General features: G+C 37.3%; 2 protein-coding genes and 1 pseudogene across 4 annotated transcripts; 1 reads left to right on the forward strand and 2 right to left on the reverse strand.

The window, feature by feature from the left end:
• Positions 1–16: 16 nt before the first annotated feature.
• LOC149048828 (death domain-containing protein CRADD-like) lies at positions 17–2,521 on the reverse strand. The gene is made up of 3 exons (XM_089200876.1): positions 2,411–2,521; positions 1,310–1,399; positions 17–683 (listed from the first exon to the last, which is right to left on the reverse strand). Exons 1-3 carry the CDS (start codon positions 2,415–2,417, stop codon positions 409–411), a joined length of 372 nt encoding a protein of 123 aa, XP_089057002.1. The 5' UTR covers positions 2,418–2,521; the 3' UTR covers positions 17–408.
• Positions 2,522–7,328: 4,807 nt separating this feature from the next.
• Positions 7,329–8,434, forward strand: LOC149048829 (uncharacterized; annotated as a pseudogene).
• A 3,123-nt stretch (positions 8,435–11,557) lies between these two features.
• On the reverse strand, positions 11,558–19,069 carry LOC149048830 (uncharacterized). 3 transcript variants are annotated; one of them, XM_089200879.1, is made up of 4 exons: positions 18,960–19,069; positions 15,619–15,692; positions 13,582–13,674; positions 11,558–12,869 (listed from the first exon to the last, which is right to left on the reverse strand). In XM_089200879.1, exons 2-4 carry the CDS (start codon positions 15,629–15,631, stop codon positions 12,589–12,591), a joined length of 387 nt encoding a protein of 128 aa, XP_089057005.1. In that variant the 5' UTR covers positions 15,632–15,692; positions 18,960–19,069; the 3' UTR covers positions 11,558–12,588. The 3 variants fall into 3 exon arrangements, with proteins under 3 accessions (XP_089057005.1, XP_089057006.1, XP_089057004.1); XM_089200880.1 differs by having other exon boundaries at positions 15,619–15,689; positions 18,960–19,066; XM_089200878.1 differs by lacking the exon at positions 18,960–19,069 and adding an exon at positions 14,608–14,672 and having other exon boundaries at positions 15,619–15,635.

Raw genomic sequence — 19,069 nt, forward strand, 5'->3', positions numbered from 1 at the left:
GTCCACTCAGCATGGGTTTGTGTTGTATACTAAAGAGCTATTATTGTTTTGACTACATCATTATAGGGAGGTAATGGAGTAAAATCGCAATTATAGTACGAGCAATCTCATTAGCATTATCATCAGTGTTAATTGCAGGCAGGGATTTTTCAGGGAGTTATAATTTGTAAAAAGCTTCTTGATAGATTAATATACACGATTTAAAATGCAACGAAAATAAAAACAACGTATGACCAAGAAAACTAAACATGAGATTCTGGCATAAAGCCTTAAAAATCTAATGGGGAAAACTGGTGTATAAATGCCATTACCTTTGAAAGAGTAACTCATTATTAAAGCCAATAACTGTTGATCTTTTTGTCCTTATTTCAAAAAACGTATTCGCATCAGTAATTACTGAAAAGTCATTCATTGACAGCATATTTCGTTTGCCAGATCCTTACGGGTTACCAAGTCATGACATAGGGCGTCATGTAAGACAAGATAGTTTGCTTTTTCACCCTCTCTTCTTTTCCAGTGAAGCAACATTTGATATGGCTTTTCGGTGAATTCCTTATGGTTTTCGCCAAAAGCGTCCAGTTCTGGTTCCTTAAACTTTAAACGTCTTCCAAGTGGCTTCCAGTCCACACCGATGTTTCTAGAAATTGTCTCTAATTCTTCGTCACTGGGCTTGCCATTCTTGACTGAATATTGAAAAAGTAAAGTTAATGTTTGTAAGATATTCTTAATAAAGTAATTCTTGTTCTACGTAATAGATGGATGATTGGTTAGCGTCAATCATCCTGTCATGGAGTTATTCCTAGATCTCTTTAGAGGAATACAACACATCACTTCGGACTTATTATTTCAAAGCTGTTGATTCTCTCCAATTGATAACCTTTGGCTGCACATTCCAACTTCTTGGTCCGGCCAAATACCACCAAACATATAAGAACTATTCTGTTTTACCGATCTGTTTATGTTTTGCTCGAGAAAGACAAAACTTACACAATGAAAAAAGAAGCAAAGCAGTTGCAACGTTTTGTAGTAGTTCTCCCTCAAGTTTTATGGCAAACAACACACAGGTGGGCGTACGGTCGGACAGACAGACAGGCGGAAGGACAGACAGACAGATGGGCAAACGGTCATACGGCAGATTGTACAGACAAACAAGATCATAGACAAAGGCTGGCAAGCAACCACGCAGATATCCAGAGCGGGATTGGGAAGTAGGAAAAATAACATGGAAGCAGGAAAGCAGACAAAAAGACAGTCGTTTAAGAAGATAGACAAATAACAGATTGAAAAGTCCATATCGGCAAAAGTGTACCTTTGTTGTCCATGGCAGTGATAACCTCTGAACGCTCTATACCCGGGCTCCCTGCTGATGCAGGTACACTTGCGCAGAGGTCACTTGGTTCTAAACAAAATAATTCAAGAATTTAGAAAGCAAAAACTCAAGCTTCCTTCTTTCCAACAGGAAAATATTTTAATTTACATAGACTAGACTGGCCCGGTATTGATGAACCATCGGTATTTTCAGTTCACAGGGAAGTAACTTGGGTTTTGATTTAGGAATTCTAAAAAGCCTAATGTGTTGACATATTTTGAAAATTGACTCAATGCATAAGATTTATAACTTGCTATACAGAACTTTGATTGAAATTAACAATTAGTCACAATTAACGTTCTCTTAATATTCATGCAATCTCAGTTACTTTGCCATTATACCATCCCATCCTCAGTGGTTCTCGACAACTTCAATAATTTTACGTCCACCTGCACAGCTGGCTCCTTTGTGGGAGTTTTCAAAGAGAACGAGGAGAGGGGATTTAGGAAAGAGAAATTTAAGATAGTGCTTTTCATTCTGAGTTTAGCTGCTTGTTGTCCAGACTAAGCCTATTAAAAGCAATTTTACATAATGGATGGTCTGAAATAAGGCAAACCAAGATAATCTTAAAATAAATAAAGGGGGCAAGTTTCTAGAGAAACTGTGGAACTCTAGAGCTCTAGAACAAAAATATTTATCTTTTAATCGTAACTCTTAATCCTCAAAAATATCTTGCAAGATGATCATAATAATATTTGAGGTTGATTATGGTCACACAATTTATAAATCTATGAGGATTTGAGAACCAATTATTTGGTTTCAAGAAAAAGAGAGTGACGTCACCTTTATAATGTGGCTAGCTCTGGAAAACAACGGAACCATACAACATATTTTCCACGACTGAGGCTGCCATCACACTTGCAAAGGTCTTCCACTCATCGGTAATTCCTCCAGTGCATAGCCTGATATTCCTCTAAAGACAACCCATTCAATAAATGGGTTAGATTAACTCTCTAATCACTCCTGGTTGTCAAACTAATTCCTTGTCATTCTACGTTCTAAAATATCATAAAGATTACAAACCTGGCACTGTTCTCTCACCTGACATGGATTTCTTGGCCAGTTGTGAAGCATAGTAGAGTGGAACATCGTGAAGCTCAGGATGATTTTGTTAATATTAATCTGCAGTAATCCATTTACAAAATAGGGTAATTTAGTATTCTCAACAGAGTTGATAACATAAATTTGCCTCCGTAAAGTCTTTGAAAGCTGACGTTTCGAGCTTTAACCCTTTGTCAGAGCGAAGTGTTTACCCTCTGTCATTCGCTCTGACGTCGGCTACGAAACTCTTTACGATGGCCAATTGTCCATGCTCTTTTCCAGATCTCTCTTAGTGTACAGCATGTCCTCTGTTGCAATGTTACTAAAATAATGAACAGTAATGAAAATTACGAGTGACAAATTGATCTTCCCAGGTGCACTGCAATCGTAGTCATAGCAATACATTGAGTCTGAGAATTTGAAGGCTTCGATGAGGTTTCAACATCTATTCCCAGATAGTAGGTAGGCACTACACTGTACTACTAAGCCACGAAGCCACTTGTTGCATGCCAGCAAATAACTTCTAAGGATAATTTCTTTAGTGATTTCTGGGTGCTTCAAACAGAGGGGAAATCTTTGATGGGTTTTTGGTAAACTAGGCCAGAGGTATCACACTTAAAGGACAAGTACATCCAGGAACAGGAAAGTGAATGAAACTACTTTGTCTGTATAGCTTGTGGAAACAATGATATTTTTATTACTTCGACGGAGTTACAAATACAGCTCATAAAAAAGCCATAGGGCAGGAGTGGAAGTCAAAGAGATTTATGAAGAGCTTACTGGGACTGGTCGATGCAGAGGAGGATGATGTATTTAAAGAGTGTCTTCAAAAGGTGAATGCTCACTTTCGTGCTACACATAACAGGCTGACACAGGCAGAAATGGCTGACACGTTCATAGTTGTTTAAGTAAACAAACCTGTCATTGCACCTTTCGTGAAAAAAAAAAAACAGTTATGACTGGCTAAAATATCTGAAGAACGCTAGTAGTACTACATGAACTTGGAATAGCAATTGGTGATGTGCTAGTTAATATATGAAGAAGAATCTCTATCCCAAGGCCCCCTTTGCTTCAATTGTAGAATGATACTGGGATTTAATTGTGGGGATCAAGTATTCCTCAGTCTTTTAATCAGGTGGCTGAGTAAGGATTTGTTGGTGGTCAACTAGTGTACAAGTAAATAAGGATGGGTAAACTTCCACTATGACAAATAAGGTTTTTTCAATAACCACTTACTGACTAATAAGGAGAAGATAAATTCCTGCTGTATCAATTTCATCAAGAAAAGGTAGAGACTCCATTCCTGACATTCCAGGATGAATTCCACAATTCAGCTGAAAGTGGGAAATGTTACAGAGTTAAAAAGAGCAAGTGATTGGTGCAGTGGTATAAAATCTGTTGTTGCATTTCTTTTTTCGTTGAACTTGTTGTGCCTGAATAACCCTCTACATCCACAAAAGAAAGCATCATTAACCCTAGGGACTTAACATGATTTGAAATTAAAATTTGACATACACCAGGAGTAGGGAGCTCTTACACAACAAGAGGTGACAAGAACTGAAAAAATCATCAACAACGCAATGCTTTCTGATGCAACAATGCATTGCTAGGAAGTCAAGACAGGGCAGTCAGCAATTAAGCAAAGTGCTTCTCCCAACTGGAGCTTATATCAACATTAAAAGACCAAGAATATTACTACTCCCCCCTCGATGGGATGTTAGTCCATCGCAAAGTAACCCCCCTGCATTTCATCAGGCTTCCCTGACTATATGCCAATACCCAGTCCTACTCCTGGGCAGAACAAGGCACTGTAAGAGTGAAGTGTTTTGCCCATAAAACACAACACAATGACCCAGTCAGGTTTTGAACCCAAACCTCTTCACACAGGGTCCAGTTTATGAATAATTAGGCTATTGGGTCTCCCACAGTCACGGCAAAAAATGTAAGATTTTGAATCTTGCCAGTGAAAGGGTTCAGTACCCTGTAATACTAACCATCACTTTCTTTCCTTTAAATTCTAGGATGTGACAGGACCGACCAACTTCTTGCCCGGCTCCCCTAAGTAAACATACCGGTAAAGAATTTAATTTCAGATCCATGCCTAAAATCTGAGAAGCGTCTTAGCAAATCATTATAATTACAATACTGATGTACGCAGAAATAATAGTTTGCACCATTAATCAACTGTTTATTTACAGCAGCAGGTCCACTGGGATATCTTATGGCTCTTGTGAAAAAGGCTCGCTAGATTGCGAGGATGCGCGGTCAAATATATCGAAGACGTCTGAAGGTTACTTAAAAGTTTTTGTAGTTAGCACAAGTGCAGACGCACGTTCTAGTGCAGTTTACAACGACCAAAAACAGATCGGTATCTATAAAACACAAACGCGTTGACTTATTTATATATTCGCTTCGAGATTTTAGGTAAAAAACAACTTACAGTGGCGTTATTCTGAGAAAATCACTTTTTTCTTGCGGTACAACAGATTCCGGTTTTCTCTTCAGAAAGGGAGTTACTACATCACGGGCGACGAGCGGGGATAGAAAAAACGACCCAAATACGAGTGGTCAGCGGTGAAACAACTTTCATACTTCATATATAGACAGATCATTTGTAGTATCAGGAAACAATCGTGTTGTAAAGCCGAAGTGTAAACAGTTTACTTCGCTAAATAAAATGTTAAGCAATTCAAAAGTGTTGATTGTACATATATCTTTTACTGCTTTAGTAAACAATGAAGACATCAGTGGCATCCGAAAGGTACCAAGAAGAATTAAATGTACGTTTTGTAGTTGCAGAAAACAATCGTGTTGTAAAGCCGAAATGTTACCAAGTTACACTTCGCTACTTAAAAGTTAAGCAATTTTCCTCAAGCTTTAACTGGAACAATACTTTTAATGCCCTATTAACCAACGGAGGCATCGGGAAAGGCATTGGTGACACCGGGAAAGGCATCAAGAAGAATGATATTCACGTTATGTAACTTGTTGTGTGACGAAAAAAACGTATCTTGACTTGTTCAAAGCATTAATCACAGTTGGCTTCCTTTTCACTTGAATTTTGTATCCACAGCCTAAGATGAGAAATTTAAAATTTCTATCAGCTGAAGTTCTTTTACTGCATATTATATCTATTCAATCGCCCCCAATTCACGTGGAGAAAAGGCAAGTAGGAAAACACTGAGCTTCGAGAAACAGCCATGTTAAGGCTAATGTATTTACCATTCCTTAAGTATTTACAATCAAGACCACTCGTTTAGGAGACCTTTTCTCAAAAGATCCACACGTGCAAATAATGCTGTTTTCCGTTCGAAATGTTTTTCTTCCTATTCAATTGAACAACTGACTTAGCGTTTAAGCCGAGAAAAAAATCACAAAGTTTGAATTCTGGGATGTTGTCCACTGTTGGCTCCATCAAGTTACGATTCTGCACCATTGACGCTCGTGAAAATCTATCTTAACGTCACGCACGTCACGCAGCTAGCTACAAACCATATATATAATTATTCTTGGTGCCTTTCCAAATGCCACTGACTCCCTCTCCGAAGCCTCCATTGTTTATTAAAGCAGTAAAAGATATGAGTTCAATCAACACTTTTGAAAAATTGCTTAAACTGTGAAGTAAACTGTTAACATTTCGGCTTTACAATACGATTGTCTCTGGAACAACAAATTATGTCTCTATATGAAGTATAAAAGCTGTTTCACCGCTGACCGCTCATATTTGGGTCGTTTTTTCTATCCCCGCTCGTCGCCCGTGATGTAGTAACTCCCTTCGCTGCCGCCGCCATTTTGAAACAGATAATAGCGTCCGCGATCAGCACAAACTTACTGTGGTGTAAAATTCACGCAATGTATCAAGATAACTTTTTCATTTCATTTTCCTTTCATCTCAGTCGATAAACCACATCACCTTGTAACCCTCCCCCTCTATTCCTTATTTATTATTCAATAGCTTTGGAAAGCTATTGACGCCATTCAACGAAAATTTGAATTTCCCGCGAATCTGTCCCAAGTGGATGCGTCGCAACGTGAAATTGATGAATACAAATTTAAGTGCGCTGAGTACGAAGTTAAGATCCAAGAACTTCAACAAGAAAAAGCAAGTTTGATGGAATCTATTAAAATTCTTTCTTCAGATCTTTCGGTAAGTTCACACGACCCACAACCTGCTTCTGACGACTGGCAAACCGTTACGTCAAACAAGTCTAATAATCCTAAACGAGGGAAGAAGAAAAAGAAAGGCAAAGCCAGTTCCCAGAACCAGCAACTACAAATGGAAAACAGTGATACTAGTGAGAACGGCCAAGGGGAGCAAAGACCTGATGAAGGCACAATCATTGTTGGAGATTCGATTGTCAAAGGATTACGCAGGGACTTATTAAGTCGGGCAGCTAAACAGCACGTAACTGTGAGAAGTTTCCCTGGTGCTACAACCGCAGACATGGAGCATTATCTACAACCAAGCTTGGCTAAAAAAACGAAGGCAATAATCCTCCACGTGGGAACAAATGATCTGAAAACTTCATCCTCTGTTCGGAATGTGGCGGAGAAAATTGTCGACCTGGGGAATGTAATTGCTACAGACTTTCCTAACACTAGTGTAACCATTTCTGCAATCACACAAAGATCAGATGAAGAATCGCTCAAGATCAAAGTAAAGGACTGCAACAAAGTTTTAAGAACATTTTGTAATCAGAATGGTTGGGGCTTTGTCGAACACTTGAACATCTACGAAACATGTCTGAACAATTACAAACTCCACCTTAACAAGAAAGGTATTGCTATTTTAGCGAGTAATTTTGTAAATAATATAGTTCATTGATATGATTCTTACTTGACTACTGTGGCGACAGCTAACCTCACTGCCACCTCTAGCGCCCGAATCAAGTCAACTCTAATGCCGAAGTGTCGTGGATTTAAAATGGCTAGTTTGAATATCACCAGTCTTTTGAAACATATTGACGAACTTCGCGTTTTTCTAAATGATCAAAACATCGACGTTCTAGCCATAAATGAGACCAGGCTAAATGAAAGTATTTTTGACCAGGAGGTAAAAGTCCAGGGTTATGATATAATACGCCGTGACAGGTCAGCAAATGGCAGGTTTGGTGGTGGCGTATGCTTTTACATTCGTTCAAACATAAGCTATTCTGTACGCACAGATTTGGACAGTGAGCTCCTGGAAATAATATCAATTGAAATTCGTAAACACAACTCAAAACCGTTTGTTATTACTTCATGGTACAGACCCCCAAATTCACTCCATGAACTTTTCACGCACATCAACCAGCATTATTAGGCAAATTAGATTCTGAGAACGTAGAACATTTTCTCATGGGGGATCTAAATTGTGACTTGCAATCCAAAGACAATGGAAATGTAAGAGCTCTTCTGAACATAACAGACATTTATGGATTGGAACAACTCATTAACGAACCTACTCGAATTACACCTTCTACAAGTACTTTAATTGATCTGATTTTCACAAATCGGCCAGAGAATGTGTATCGTTCGGGGGTGTCTCATGTCGCCATAAGTGACCACAGTTTAGTTTATGCATATCGAAAAATTTCAATTCCGACTTACTCCAAAGGAGTTAACTTGATAACATATAGACAGTTTAAACATTTTAATAGCGCAAATTTTTACGCGGACATTCTAGCTCAACCTTGGGATGAAATAAAGCAATTATATGATCCTAATGATATGTGGAGGAGGTGGAAAGAATTATTCCTGAATTTATGCGAAAAGCACGCACCGACGAAGACCAAACGGACACGAGATTCTAAATCCCCATGGATAACCGCTATTCTGAAAAAGCGGATGAATTTCAGAGACCGCCTCAAAAGAAAGGCTATTAAGACAAAGGATCCAGTTATTTGGGACCAATTTCGAATAGTTAAAAATCAAGTTAACGGGGAAATTAATAGTGCGAAAAAAGCTTATTATGAAAATGCCTTCAACAATTGTTGTGGAGATCAAAGGAAAACATGGAAAACAATCAATGAACTGACCTCATGAAAGTCCACTAAAACTGTTATTAATGAGATGGAATATAATGGGGTAAATTCTGGAGATCAAACGGATATAGCAGAAATGCTAAACTCCTTTTTCACAGAAATTGGGCCAGGCCTTAGTAGAGACGTGTCAGAAGTTGATAAATCCTTCGAAGAATTTCTTATTGAAACTGATAAAAATTTTATTTTTGAAAAAACAACACCAACACATGTCTTTGCACTACTATCAAAGCTTTGCAAGTTAAATGCAACTGGATTAGATAATATCTCAGCAAAACTTCTAAGGGAATGTCCTGATGTTCTAGCGGAATCTCTTACTCATCTATTCAATCTATCCATAATGACTGGCATCTTTCCCGATAAGTGGAAATCTACCAGAGTCACTCCATTGTATAAAAATTCTGGGAAGCGCTCTGATCCGACTAATTATCGACCAATATCAATAATTCCAGTTGTGGCCAAAGTCTTTGAACGGATAATTTACGATCAGCTTTATCGTTATTTAACTAACAACAACTTTCTCTCGTGCCATCAATCTGGTTTTCGGTCTTTGCATTCCACGCTCACAGCACTTATCGAAGCTACAGATAGTTGGGCAATGGATATAGACCGTGGTCTTGTTAATGCCGTAGTGTTTTTAGACCTCAAAAAGGCATTTGATACAGTAGATCACGATATTTTGCTACGAAAATTGCAATACTATGGGATTTGTTGGACTAGTCATCAATGGTTTGCTTCTTATTTAGATAATCGAACACAGATTTGCCATGTAAATTCTTGTAAGTCAACTCCGAAATATCTAAGATGTGGTGTTCCCCAGGGAACAATTTTGGGACCCCTTCTGTTTTTAATATATATTAATGACTTACCACATTGTCTGACATATTCGGAACCCAGAATGTACGCAGATGATACCAGCCTGACGCTTGCCAGTACTGACTTTGATCATATAAATTATTGCCTTAATTACGACCTGAGTAATGTGTACGAATGGCTGAGTGCTAACAAGCTTACCCTAAATATGACAAAAACTGAGTTTATGCTTATTGCATCAAGGCAGAAGTTATCACAATTTACGGAAAAACCTTCTCTTACTATAAACGAAATCGCAATAGAACAAGTAACCTCCGCTAAGTCCCTTGGAGTTTATGTCGATCAAAATATCAACTGGGAGTGTCATATTGAAAACATCTCTAAGAAGATAGCTTGTGCCATTGGTGCAATTAAACGAATTCGGCACCTCACTCCATTTAATGTTCTAATTAAAGTTTATAATAGCCTTGTTCAACCACATTTTGATTATTGCAATGTAGTGTGGGGAAACTGTAACAAGGGCCTTTCTGAAAAACTGCAAAGGCTTCAAAATCGGGCAGCTCGCATCCTAATGTCTGCGAGCTATGATAGTAATTTAGATGATTTGTTCCGGGCACTAGGGTGGCGAAGACTCTACTATCAAAGATTGGAACAAAAATCTATCTTAATGTATAAAACTTTACATGGTATGACACCAGATTATCTGAGATCAAGATTTGTATATCGTGACAATATAAGTGCTTATCGTTTAGGGAATACGGAAAACAAATTAGTTCTTCCACAACCTCGAACTGATTATCTTAAGAGAAGTTTTTTGTACAGCGGAGCTCACTTGTGGAACGACTTACCCTTAGACCTAAGACAAGCGTCTTCACTGACCGATTTCAAATCTAAATTAAGTCGCCACAGTTTAAAGTAATATCTTAATTTTAAGTAAATTTTAGACACGGCCTCCATGAAAAGCAGATTTTTTATTTGTTTCTTTTATTTGAATTGTTATTATTAGATTTTATTATAGTTAGGAAGATAGATATACCTTTATCGATAATTAACAACTGATGGAAATACCGTGTATAAATAAAGCTATCTTATCTTATCTTATCTCTTATCATATTTCGACATGATAATAGGCACGCACAGCGCGCTTACTGATGACTTAAAGGGAAACTAAGAGTTATAGACTGTTTATGATCTCTTGGAGAAACTTAACTGAAAAAGCGCGAGTTATTAATAAGTATAGGAAATCGTATGAACGCGAGTGCATTTCGTGATTTATGAGCACGAGTGATGTTTTGAAAGTTCTCAAAATTGCACGAGCTGTAGGCGAGTGCAATTTGAGAACTTTCAAAACATCACGAGTGACCATAAATCACGAAATGCACGAGCAGGTTCGTACGATTTTTTATTTATTATATTCTCGACAAAATTACTCCATCGCGCTACTCTTTTATCGAGTTGTTCGTGCTCGTATTCTTCCATTCTTGGGTTTACTTTTCGTTGAGTCGCCCATGTTTGCCAGACATTTAACCAGGTCTGTGTAGCTTTCAACGTGTTTTTGTTTTTCGCATTTTCTTTAAGTTGCTCAACGATGTTTTGGTTTGACAAAGCAAACCGGCTGTCAGCCATTTTTTTATAATTTGGTGTTCAAATTTGGCGCTTCCCCGGTGTTTCCATGGCAACTTCTCCGTATTGCACTCTATAACCTCTATTGCACTCTATAACCTATTTATGCATTCATCATTGACCAATCAGAAACGCGATATTTTGTTGAGTATATAATAATATTGTTAATACAATAGATAGAAAAATTGCAATAATTGACCTTTTCATCTTTAAAGAAATTTTTGTTGTAAGACTTAAACATTAGGCCATCAAAGGGGAACACGATTGGTCGGTGGTCTTCAAACCGTAGTCCTTCCACTTTCTTCTTCCTGAATCAATAACTCGTTTTCTTTCGGATATTTCGAAAGCTATGTTACGTTATATGGTTGCTACAGCTGCAAGTTCAGCGGTCAATCGAACCCACATAAAAGAAACTATTTTTTTGTTTTCCAGTGGTTTTGGAGCACAAAGACTCAGTTTTGAGTTGTAGAAAAACGACCTCTACATATATTTCACGCGCTCAACGAACTATGATATGATTAAAGCTGAGAAGAAACCGATTTTATAAGAGGGAAACCTTAAAGATAAGAGAGGCACAATGATGACGGGGAGAGCTGGTCGTAGTAGGGGCGAACTTGTTGAGGGCGAACTTGCAATGAGGCGAAACCTCTATAACCTATAAAAAAAATATATGAGAGCTCAGCATGAGGAATACATTTTATATCCTTGATCTTTATTTACAGCCTAGCTCCTACAGCTCCCAGCTCCTGAGACCGTTATATATTTTAAGCATATATCCACCACACCGGATACATGAAAAATCTAACTTTTCTCAAGAAAAAGAAGTTACTTCATATCCTATTCTCGCCACAAACGATTACCCCTTAAACTTAAATTGTGTCTAGCACCTTATTTCTACTTACAGTATCACTCATTAATTGAAAAATAAGTTTACGAGAACAAAGGAAATGATCAGCAACCAAAGCCAATTTTTATTTGTTAAGCACGCAATTATCCTTGTCAGTTCCATAAAAAATGCAAAGAGAATAGTTAGGAGAATGTGCATTTTAATGTCAGAATGTGAAGGATATATGAGGATGATTTTGGTTGGGAGTGTCCTTAGCGTGTTACGAACATTTGAATGAATTCCAACCGCCATGTTCCTTAACCCGTGGTTCTTAAGTGAAAAGTAAGAGTGACTATCTATTCTCTAAAGCTAATATTTTCCCTGTCTTAAAGAGCTAGGAAAATAAGCGGAGTTCACAAATGCAAGACGATACAGATCTTCTCTGGAGTACTCACACAAATCAAATTGTATATCAATTACTTAATCATAACCCTTACAATTTCTTAAATGTGATTAGTACATCAACTGCTTTAGATTTCACTAATCACTGTGTACCGTTGTAATCGGACAGTGTAATCGGACAACTGTAATCGGTCAGTTAAAGTAGCCAATCATGATACTTCAGAGTGGGAATGTAATCAGCATTTTGTAAACATTTGATTGAGTTCCAACCTCTTGATGTTCTTTGGCCAGCGGTTCTTTAGTGAAAAATAGCAGTAAATATATATTCTCTAAAACTACGTTTTCCCTATCTTCAATGACAAGGAAAATGAATCCCTAACTTAGCGCAAAAGTGTGTTGATGCTTTATGGAGTACTCGGACAGAAATATTAAGTGATATAGAAATGACTCAATCTTTTAAAGTGGAGTATTAAGGACAGGCAATTTTTACAATCTTATTCGCAACAAAACTGTTCAGCAAGAAGTGTGCATTGGACCTTTTTGTCGCACAAGGCATCGCACAAAACTTTATAAGTGGCATTTGAGCCTTCCCTTTGTTTCCAAGCCATTAACATTTTAAAAGCCTTCTTTTTCAGCCCTCTATTATCTGCATCAAAGCCAGTTATTGCGGCTTGGTTAAATCTCAGACGTCCTCCTAATTCCTCCCATTTTCCTCCAAGTTCCAGAGACAGATCTTCTAACTCGTCAATTGATGGTCCGCCAGCCTTGACTGGAGCTGAGGATAAGTAACGGTGATAGAACTGAGTGGAGTCCAATTCGGTCTGTAATAATACGAGTGATGAACAAAATCGGACGACCGCGCAGCGGGACACCGATTTGTTTATCACGAGTATGATTACAGACAGAATTGGACGACACGAAATCTTATTACCAATTACTCATAAAAAATTATGATTTCCGAGAAAAGAAGAATAGCCAAGTTATATAAGAAAGGGACAATTTGCGGTAAAAGACTGACACAAGAGGCGTAAATTGTTTAATGTCGCTCCGTTTCTATGGTGATTGAAGAAAGTGGTGCTTCAAGGCTCTGACAGATGGTGGACAAAAATGCAGCGAAAGGTGATTCACGTTTTTAATATCATTCGATACTGAAACATTGGCCTTGAGGACTGTCAGGGTTTAAAGGGATTTGAAATAGGGGTGAAACGACTTTCCTTTCCCTTCCTCCATCCATCGCAAACCTCCATCTCCTCTCAATTTACCCTTTCCTCTTTTCCTCCTTCCTTCTCTTTCTTCCTCCCTTCCTTCTCGCTAGCCGGCATCACTTGTATTTTATACTCTGGTTAAAGAAATGTGCTCTTTAGCCATGATATTCGGTAATATGGGCTACAAACGCAAAGTATTCGACAAATCTTGAAACTAATTTTTCCCTTGCTACTTAACAACATTTTCTTACAGCATTGTACTTAAAAACTAAACATTATTACCTGCTGTCGATCTGTTTCTTTCAGGGTCTGAACCGGAAGGAGAGGACGACCGTCGTCTCTTTCGAGGAGAATCATCTGCAGTATCCGAATTGTCTGTATAAAATGACCAGAAATCGTATCTACAGTTAAACATATTGCATTTCGTATTTCATTGGATAATTAAGAGGCTCAAAAATACCACTTTCAGTCATCCCCTTAACTAGAATAGATCAAAAAAGCACCAAAGTATGGGTTCGTTGTCGGAGAAGAGTTAAACGGCATCTTTTATGCGTGAAACAACGGACCAAAACCGTCTTTGTCCCAATAGGTTGGCTCCTGCACAAGCGGCCCATGCGTACTGTGTATGATTGCACATTCATTTGCACAGAGGTTATCCTATTCAAGTCAATCATTCTTAGGGTTTAGTAAGCAACCGGTCATTGTTTATCGCAAGGGAGGATTCCCTTGGTTTAGATTCGCTCTGTAGTTGATAGGCATAGATTATAAGCATTATAACCTATAATGATTATTAGCATTATAATCCTTTATAATGGTGGGGTCAATTTTTTTTACGGCGAAGAAGTCCTGGGAAGGCAGAGAGCTCCTTAATGTAAACACGTAGTGTTCACTCAGCATGGATTTGTGTTGTTGTTTATTAAAGAGCTAATATTGTTTTGACTACTTCATTATATGGTAGTAATGAAGTAAAATCGCAATTATAGTACGAGCAATCTCATTAGAATTATCATCAATGTTAATTGAGGGCAGGGATTTTCTAGACGAGTTCTTAAAATAAACTCCTTGAAATAATTTATTGTAAGTTTAAGGTGTCCACATGAGGCAGATATATTTGTGAACAATCTCGATCACTTACAATTGACAAGTGTAAAAATTGGAATAATTAATACAATATACAAGATTAAAAATGCAACGAAAATAAAAACAGCATTCGACCAAGAAAACTAAACGTGAGATTCCAGCTCACTATCCATCTGGCATAAAGCCTTAAAAATCAAATGGGAAAAACTGGTGTATAAACGCCATTACCTTTGAAAGAGTAATTCATTATTAAAGCCAAGTGATTATTTTCTGACAACTGTTGATCCTTTCGTCTTTATATAAAAAAAAAAACATTCTCATCAGCAACTGAAAGTCATTTAATTCTCTCATTGACAGCAAATGTTGTTCGCTAGATCCGTACGAGCTATGAAGGGATGACACAGGGCCATATACAAGACAGCATAGGTTGCTTTTTTATCCTCTCCTTTTTTCCAGTAAAGCAACATTTGATATGGCTTTTCAGTGAATTCTTTATGGTTTTCGTCTAACGCTTCCAGCACTGGTTCCTTAATATCTAACTGTCTTCCAAGTGATCTCAAGCCCACACCGATGTTTTTCGAAATTATCTCTAATTCTTTGTCACTGGGCGTGACTGAATATTGAAAAAGTACAGTTAATGTTTTTAAGATGTTTCGTACGTACTAGATGGATCATTAAATAGCATCAGTCCTACTCTCAGAGAAGTATTCCTAGGTCTCTCTGGAGGAATACAATGCATCACTTCGGACTTATTCTTTCAAAGCTGTTATGATTCTCTTCAACTGATAATCTCTGGCTGGACATTCTAGCTTTTTGGTTCGGCCAAATATCATCAAACATATGAGAACTATTCTGTTTTACCGACCTGTTTATGTTTTGCTTGAGAAAGACAAAACTTAAACGATAAAAATAATAATAATAAAGTAAAAAATAAATAAAAACAGAAAAAACAAAACAGTTGCGACGTTTTGTAGTAGTTTTCCTCTAAGTTTTATGGCAAACACCATAAAGGAGGGTGAACGGTCGGACAGACAGATAGATGGGCAAACTGTCTTACAAGGGATTGCACAGACAAACAAGACTAAAGCTAGCAAACAACCAAGCAGATATCCAGAGAGGAATTGTCTAGAAGAGAAGTAGAAAGAATAACATGGAAGCAGGAAAGCAGACAAAGAGACAGTCGTACAGGAAGATTGACAAATAACAGACATTAAAAAGTCCAGATCGGCGAGAGCTTACCTATGGCTGCCATGGTACTGATGCTGACGTCAGCCTAACAACTGCAGGTTCACTTGCACTGAAGGCGCTTGCTTCTAAGCAAAATAATTCAACAATTTAGAAAATGCAACTTAACTGGATTTTTATAGTGGTTACGTTTTCCATATGTAAATGTAAAATGGAAGGACATAACCCTTATTGTACAGACCTACTACCTAAAGTTTCACTATAGCATTGAAAAAATTAACACGTGACTTTTCTTACCAAGAAAAATTATTGAGTGAGTGGCAACTGATGAAAAAATATTTTGTCACTAAATTATGTAATATATGTAAAGCAGAGATTTAAGTATAGCTTTATCATGTCTTACATGTAAGTGTATGCTATGAGCAATATTTTGGCAAGAAAAAAAATAAGGTGGTGCCCGATGCATGTATATTTCACATCAAAGGAACAATATTTTTTTTTTTGTTATTTGGACAGCAGCTATTGTACTTTACTTTTGAAAAATTTTACCTATAATTTGTTCTGTTAACATCTACTGGATAAAAAAGGTGTGTGTATATTTATATTTATTTAAAAACGAGTGTATATATAGATGTATGTCTCTATTTGTCAGTCCATTTCATCCAATGTGAAATCACTACTGATCCTTGTAAACTGATTGGCTCTCATTGGAGCAATTTATTCACTAATCTCATCCTTTTTTACACTTAATCATATCTTTGTCCCAGCCTATGAACAAGCTTTCCTAAAATACAGCAACCAATTGTTTGTTTAAAGAAATTAATCAAATTACAGGAAAATGAAAAAACAACTTTTGCAACTTTCTACAAACAAGCTCCCTGCAGGATCAACAAAACATTTGTACAGACTAAAAAATCCTATATCTGAGAAATTGAATTTTGTGATTTCAAAATTGATGTAATGAAGGGGTAATTGAACTTTGTGTTGTGCAATTTTAGTCTGAAATCTTACTTGTGATTTTAAATCAAACCTGCGCTGCGCTCTTGTTTGACTTTGAAATTATGCAAGTAATTTATAATGGTAATTGAACTGAGTGGAGTGCAATTTGGGCTGAAATCATACGTGTGATTTCAAAATCGAACAAGCGCATAGCGCGAGTTCGATTTGAAATCACAAGTATGATTTCAGACCACTTTATTACATCCATTCTGAAATCGCCCAAATACAGGACTTGGTCAGTTCAAATATTTTATTGATGCAGTACTAAGCTAGTTTGAAATTAAATTAATCTATTTATTGGGGGGAAAAAACAACAGTTTTGGAAACAAAGGTTGCAAAATTTACCACATGATACTCTTTGTCTTTCATTTTCCTGCAATTAGATTGGTTACTTAATACAAGCCTTGAAATCTTATTGGTTATTTTGTATTCAGTGTAGCCTCCTCATTGGCTTGGAAAGTGATGCGATTTAAAGCAAAAAATGATGCGATTCATGAATAAATCGCACCAATTAGAGCCAATCAGATTACAGGGACCACCAGTGATTTCAAAATGGGCATAATAAAAGACCAAATTGTACTCCACTTAGTTCAATTACCATTATATAAATATACACCCTCTAAATATACATAAGAAGCCATTTAAATACATGGTACAGAGATGAAATTACTCAAGTGAGGCCATTTTACATCATATCATAACCATTTTAGTTTTTTTCTGGGGCTGTTTTACATAGTTCTTCAAAATAGCTCTTACCAAGAGCATCATTTCGGTCCTTATGATGCCCATTTAGCCATTTATCTACATTGTTTTGTAACAGTATGGTTCAAGAAAGCGAGGTTATAGTATGTAGTTTATTATATGGTACTCGGGCCAAACTTGTTTATTTTGAGCCGGCTTTCGTGAACAAAAATGCAGACTAAGTAAGAACCAATCACAACGTTTGGATTTACCTCATGGCTATCTTGCCACTCAACAAGTTGAGTCGCAAGATGATAAAGCTGAAGGGATGATACTTAATTTACAGTAAATGCTATGATAACCGTGAATAACTATTCAAATCCATACTGCTAGACGACAAGACAAATTTTTGGTCAACCTAAATCTTAGGCAACTAAATTTGTTGCCATTATGTTTCCCCTAAGCTGCATGAAATATAAACAAATACTAATATGACTCAAAATCCTCTCAGAAAAGAGACCAGAACTACGACAACTATGGAAAGGTTACATTTTCAATAATACCTCGAAGCCCTAGGGAGTAAGTAAGACTTAATTGAGTGTTACCAACACAAATCGCAAGATTAATTTATCTCATTTTCATAGCGGGAACCGAAGAACGATTATACGACTGTACGAAAACTAAAGTTTTGATGTCTACCTCACAAATTCATAATTTTTAAACTCAGAGAGAAATAGCAGATAGTTAAAACAGGAAATTCATTGCGTAAGTCAGAGATCATATATTTAATCTTTCAAGTTTCTTAGAATAGAAGCACAACTGATAAGTCAATTGCCACAGCGTGAGTTTCTATCGCTTACCGTTTAAATCATCCATGTGTTATGCACATTTTAAAAAAAGGGACTAAGTAGTTGTAGGCCACGAAAACAACAAAAATAGCGCTCTCTCTGTCCCTCTACAACAAAGTTGTCAATCAGGAATTGAGTTAAGTCGCCGCTTTGCTTCAGTGCAGATCACATCGAAGGAGTCATGCATAGCGCTTACGCCCAGACTAAAAATTGCTTTCTCTCAACGGAAAATATACAAAAGCGAGCATATCTGAACGGATCTTTTGAGATTCTTAGAGTCGAGGCACGGATAGCTGCATAGTAAATCGATCTGATCCTATATTCTAAAGAAGCTTTTAGTCTCTTTTCCTTTAAAATTCTGCATAACTCTACTGAGCAGTAGCCATCTGTGATCTTGAAGACGTCTTGATGTATTTATTTGCGTCTGGACAAGCATCAGTTATCGCTGTTTCAACTATAGACTTAACTTGACTAAAATAACCGGATCATTGCAACTGAACTGCAATCATTACAGAAGCTCGTCATTTTTAACTCGTTCGGAAGGGAATTATTCGAGGAGATGAAACATCGACTCGAAGGCGTAATGAGAATAACTGACGACAAAGTCATACCGCCGCCAAATGCGTAACTTTGTTCTCACAGTATCCGCTATCCAGTATTAATATCATTCCTGCATATGTCGTTTAAAATTGCAACAAATGGATTGAGGCGTTTTTAATCAACGGCTTTCACTCTTGGATGTTTATCTATGGTAAAGTTAGTCCTCTGAAACTGATAAAACTCGCTTTGTCTCGGTTCAAATCACGCCGAAGGAACCATGCTTTCGTCCGAAACGCCCACAGTCGAATTCATGACTTTTTTACTCACCTTCACTTTCTCTTTAAAAGGAAAATGTCTGCACTTGACTCCGTGAACAAGACCGTGAAGACACACGATATTACTTCGTAGGTAGTTCGTGAATCGACGGAACTACTATG

This window comes from Pocillopora damicornis, chromosome 3 (genome assembly GCF_964200805.1).
Source record: "Pocillopora damicornis chromosome 3, jaPocDami1.2, whole genome shotgun sequence".
Lineage (NCBI taxonomy): Eukaryota > Metazoa > Cnidaria > Anthozoa > Scleractinia > Pocilloporidae > Pocillopora > Pocillopora damicornis.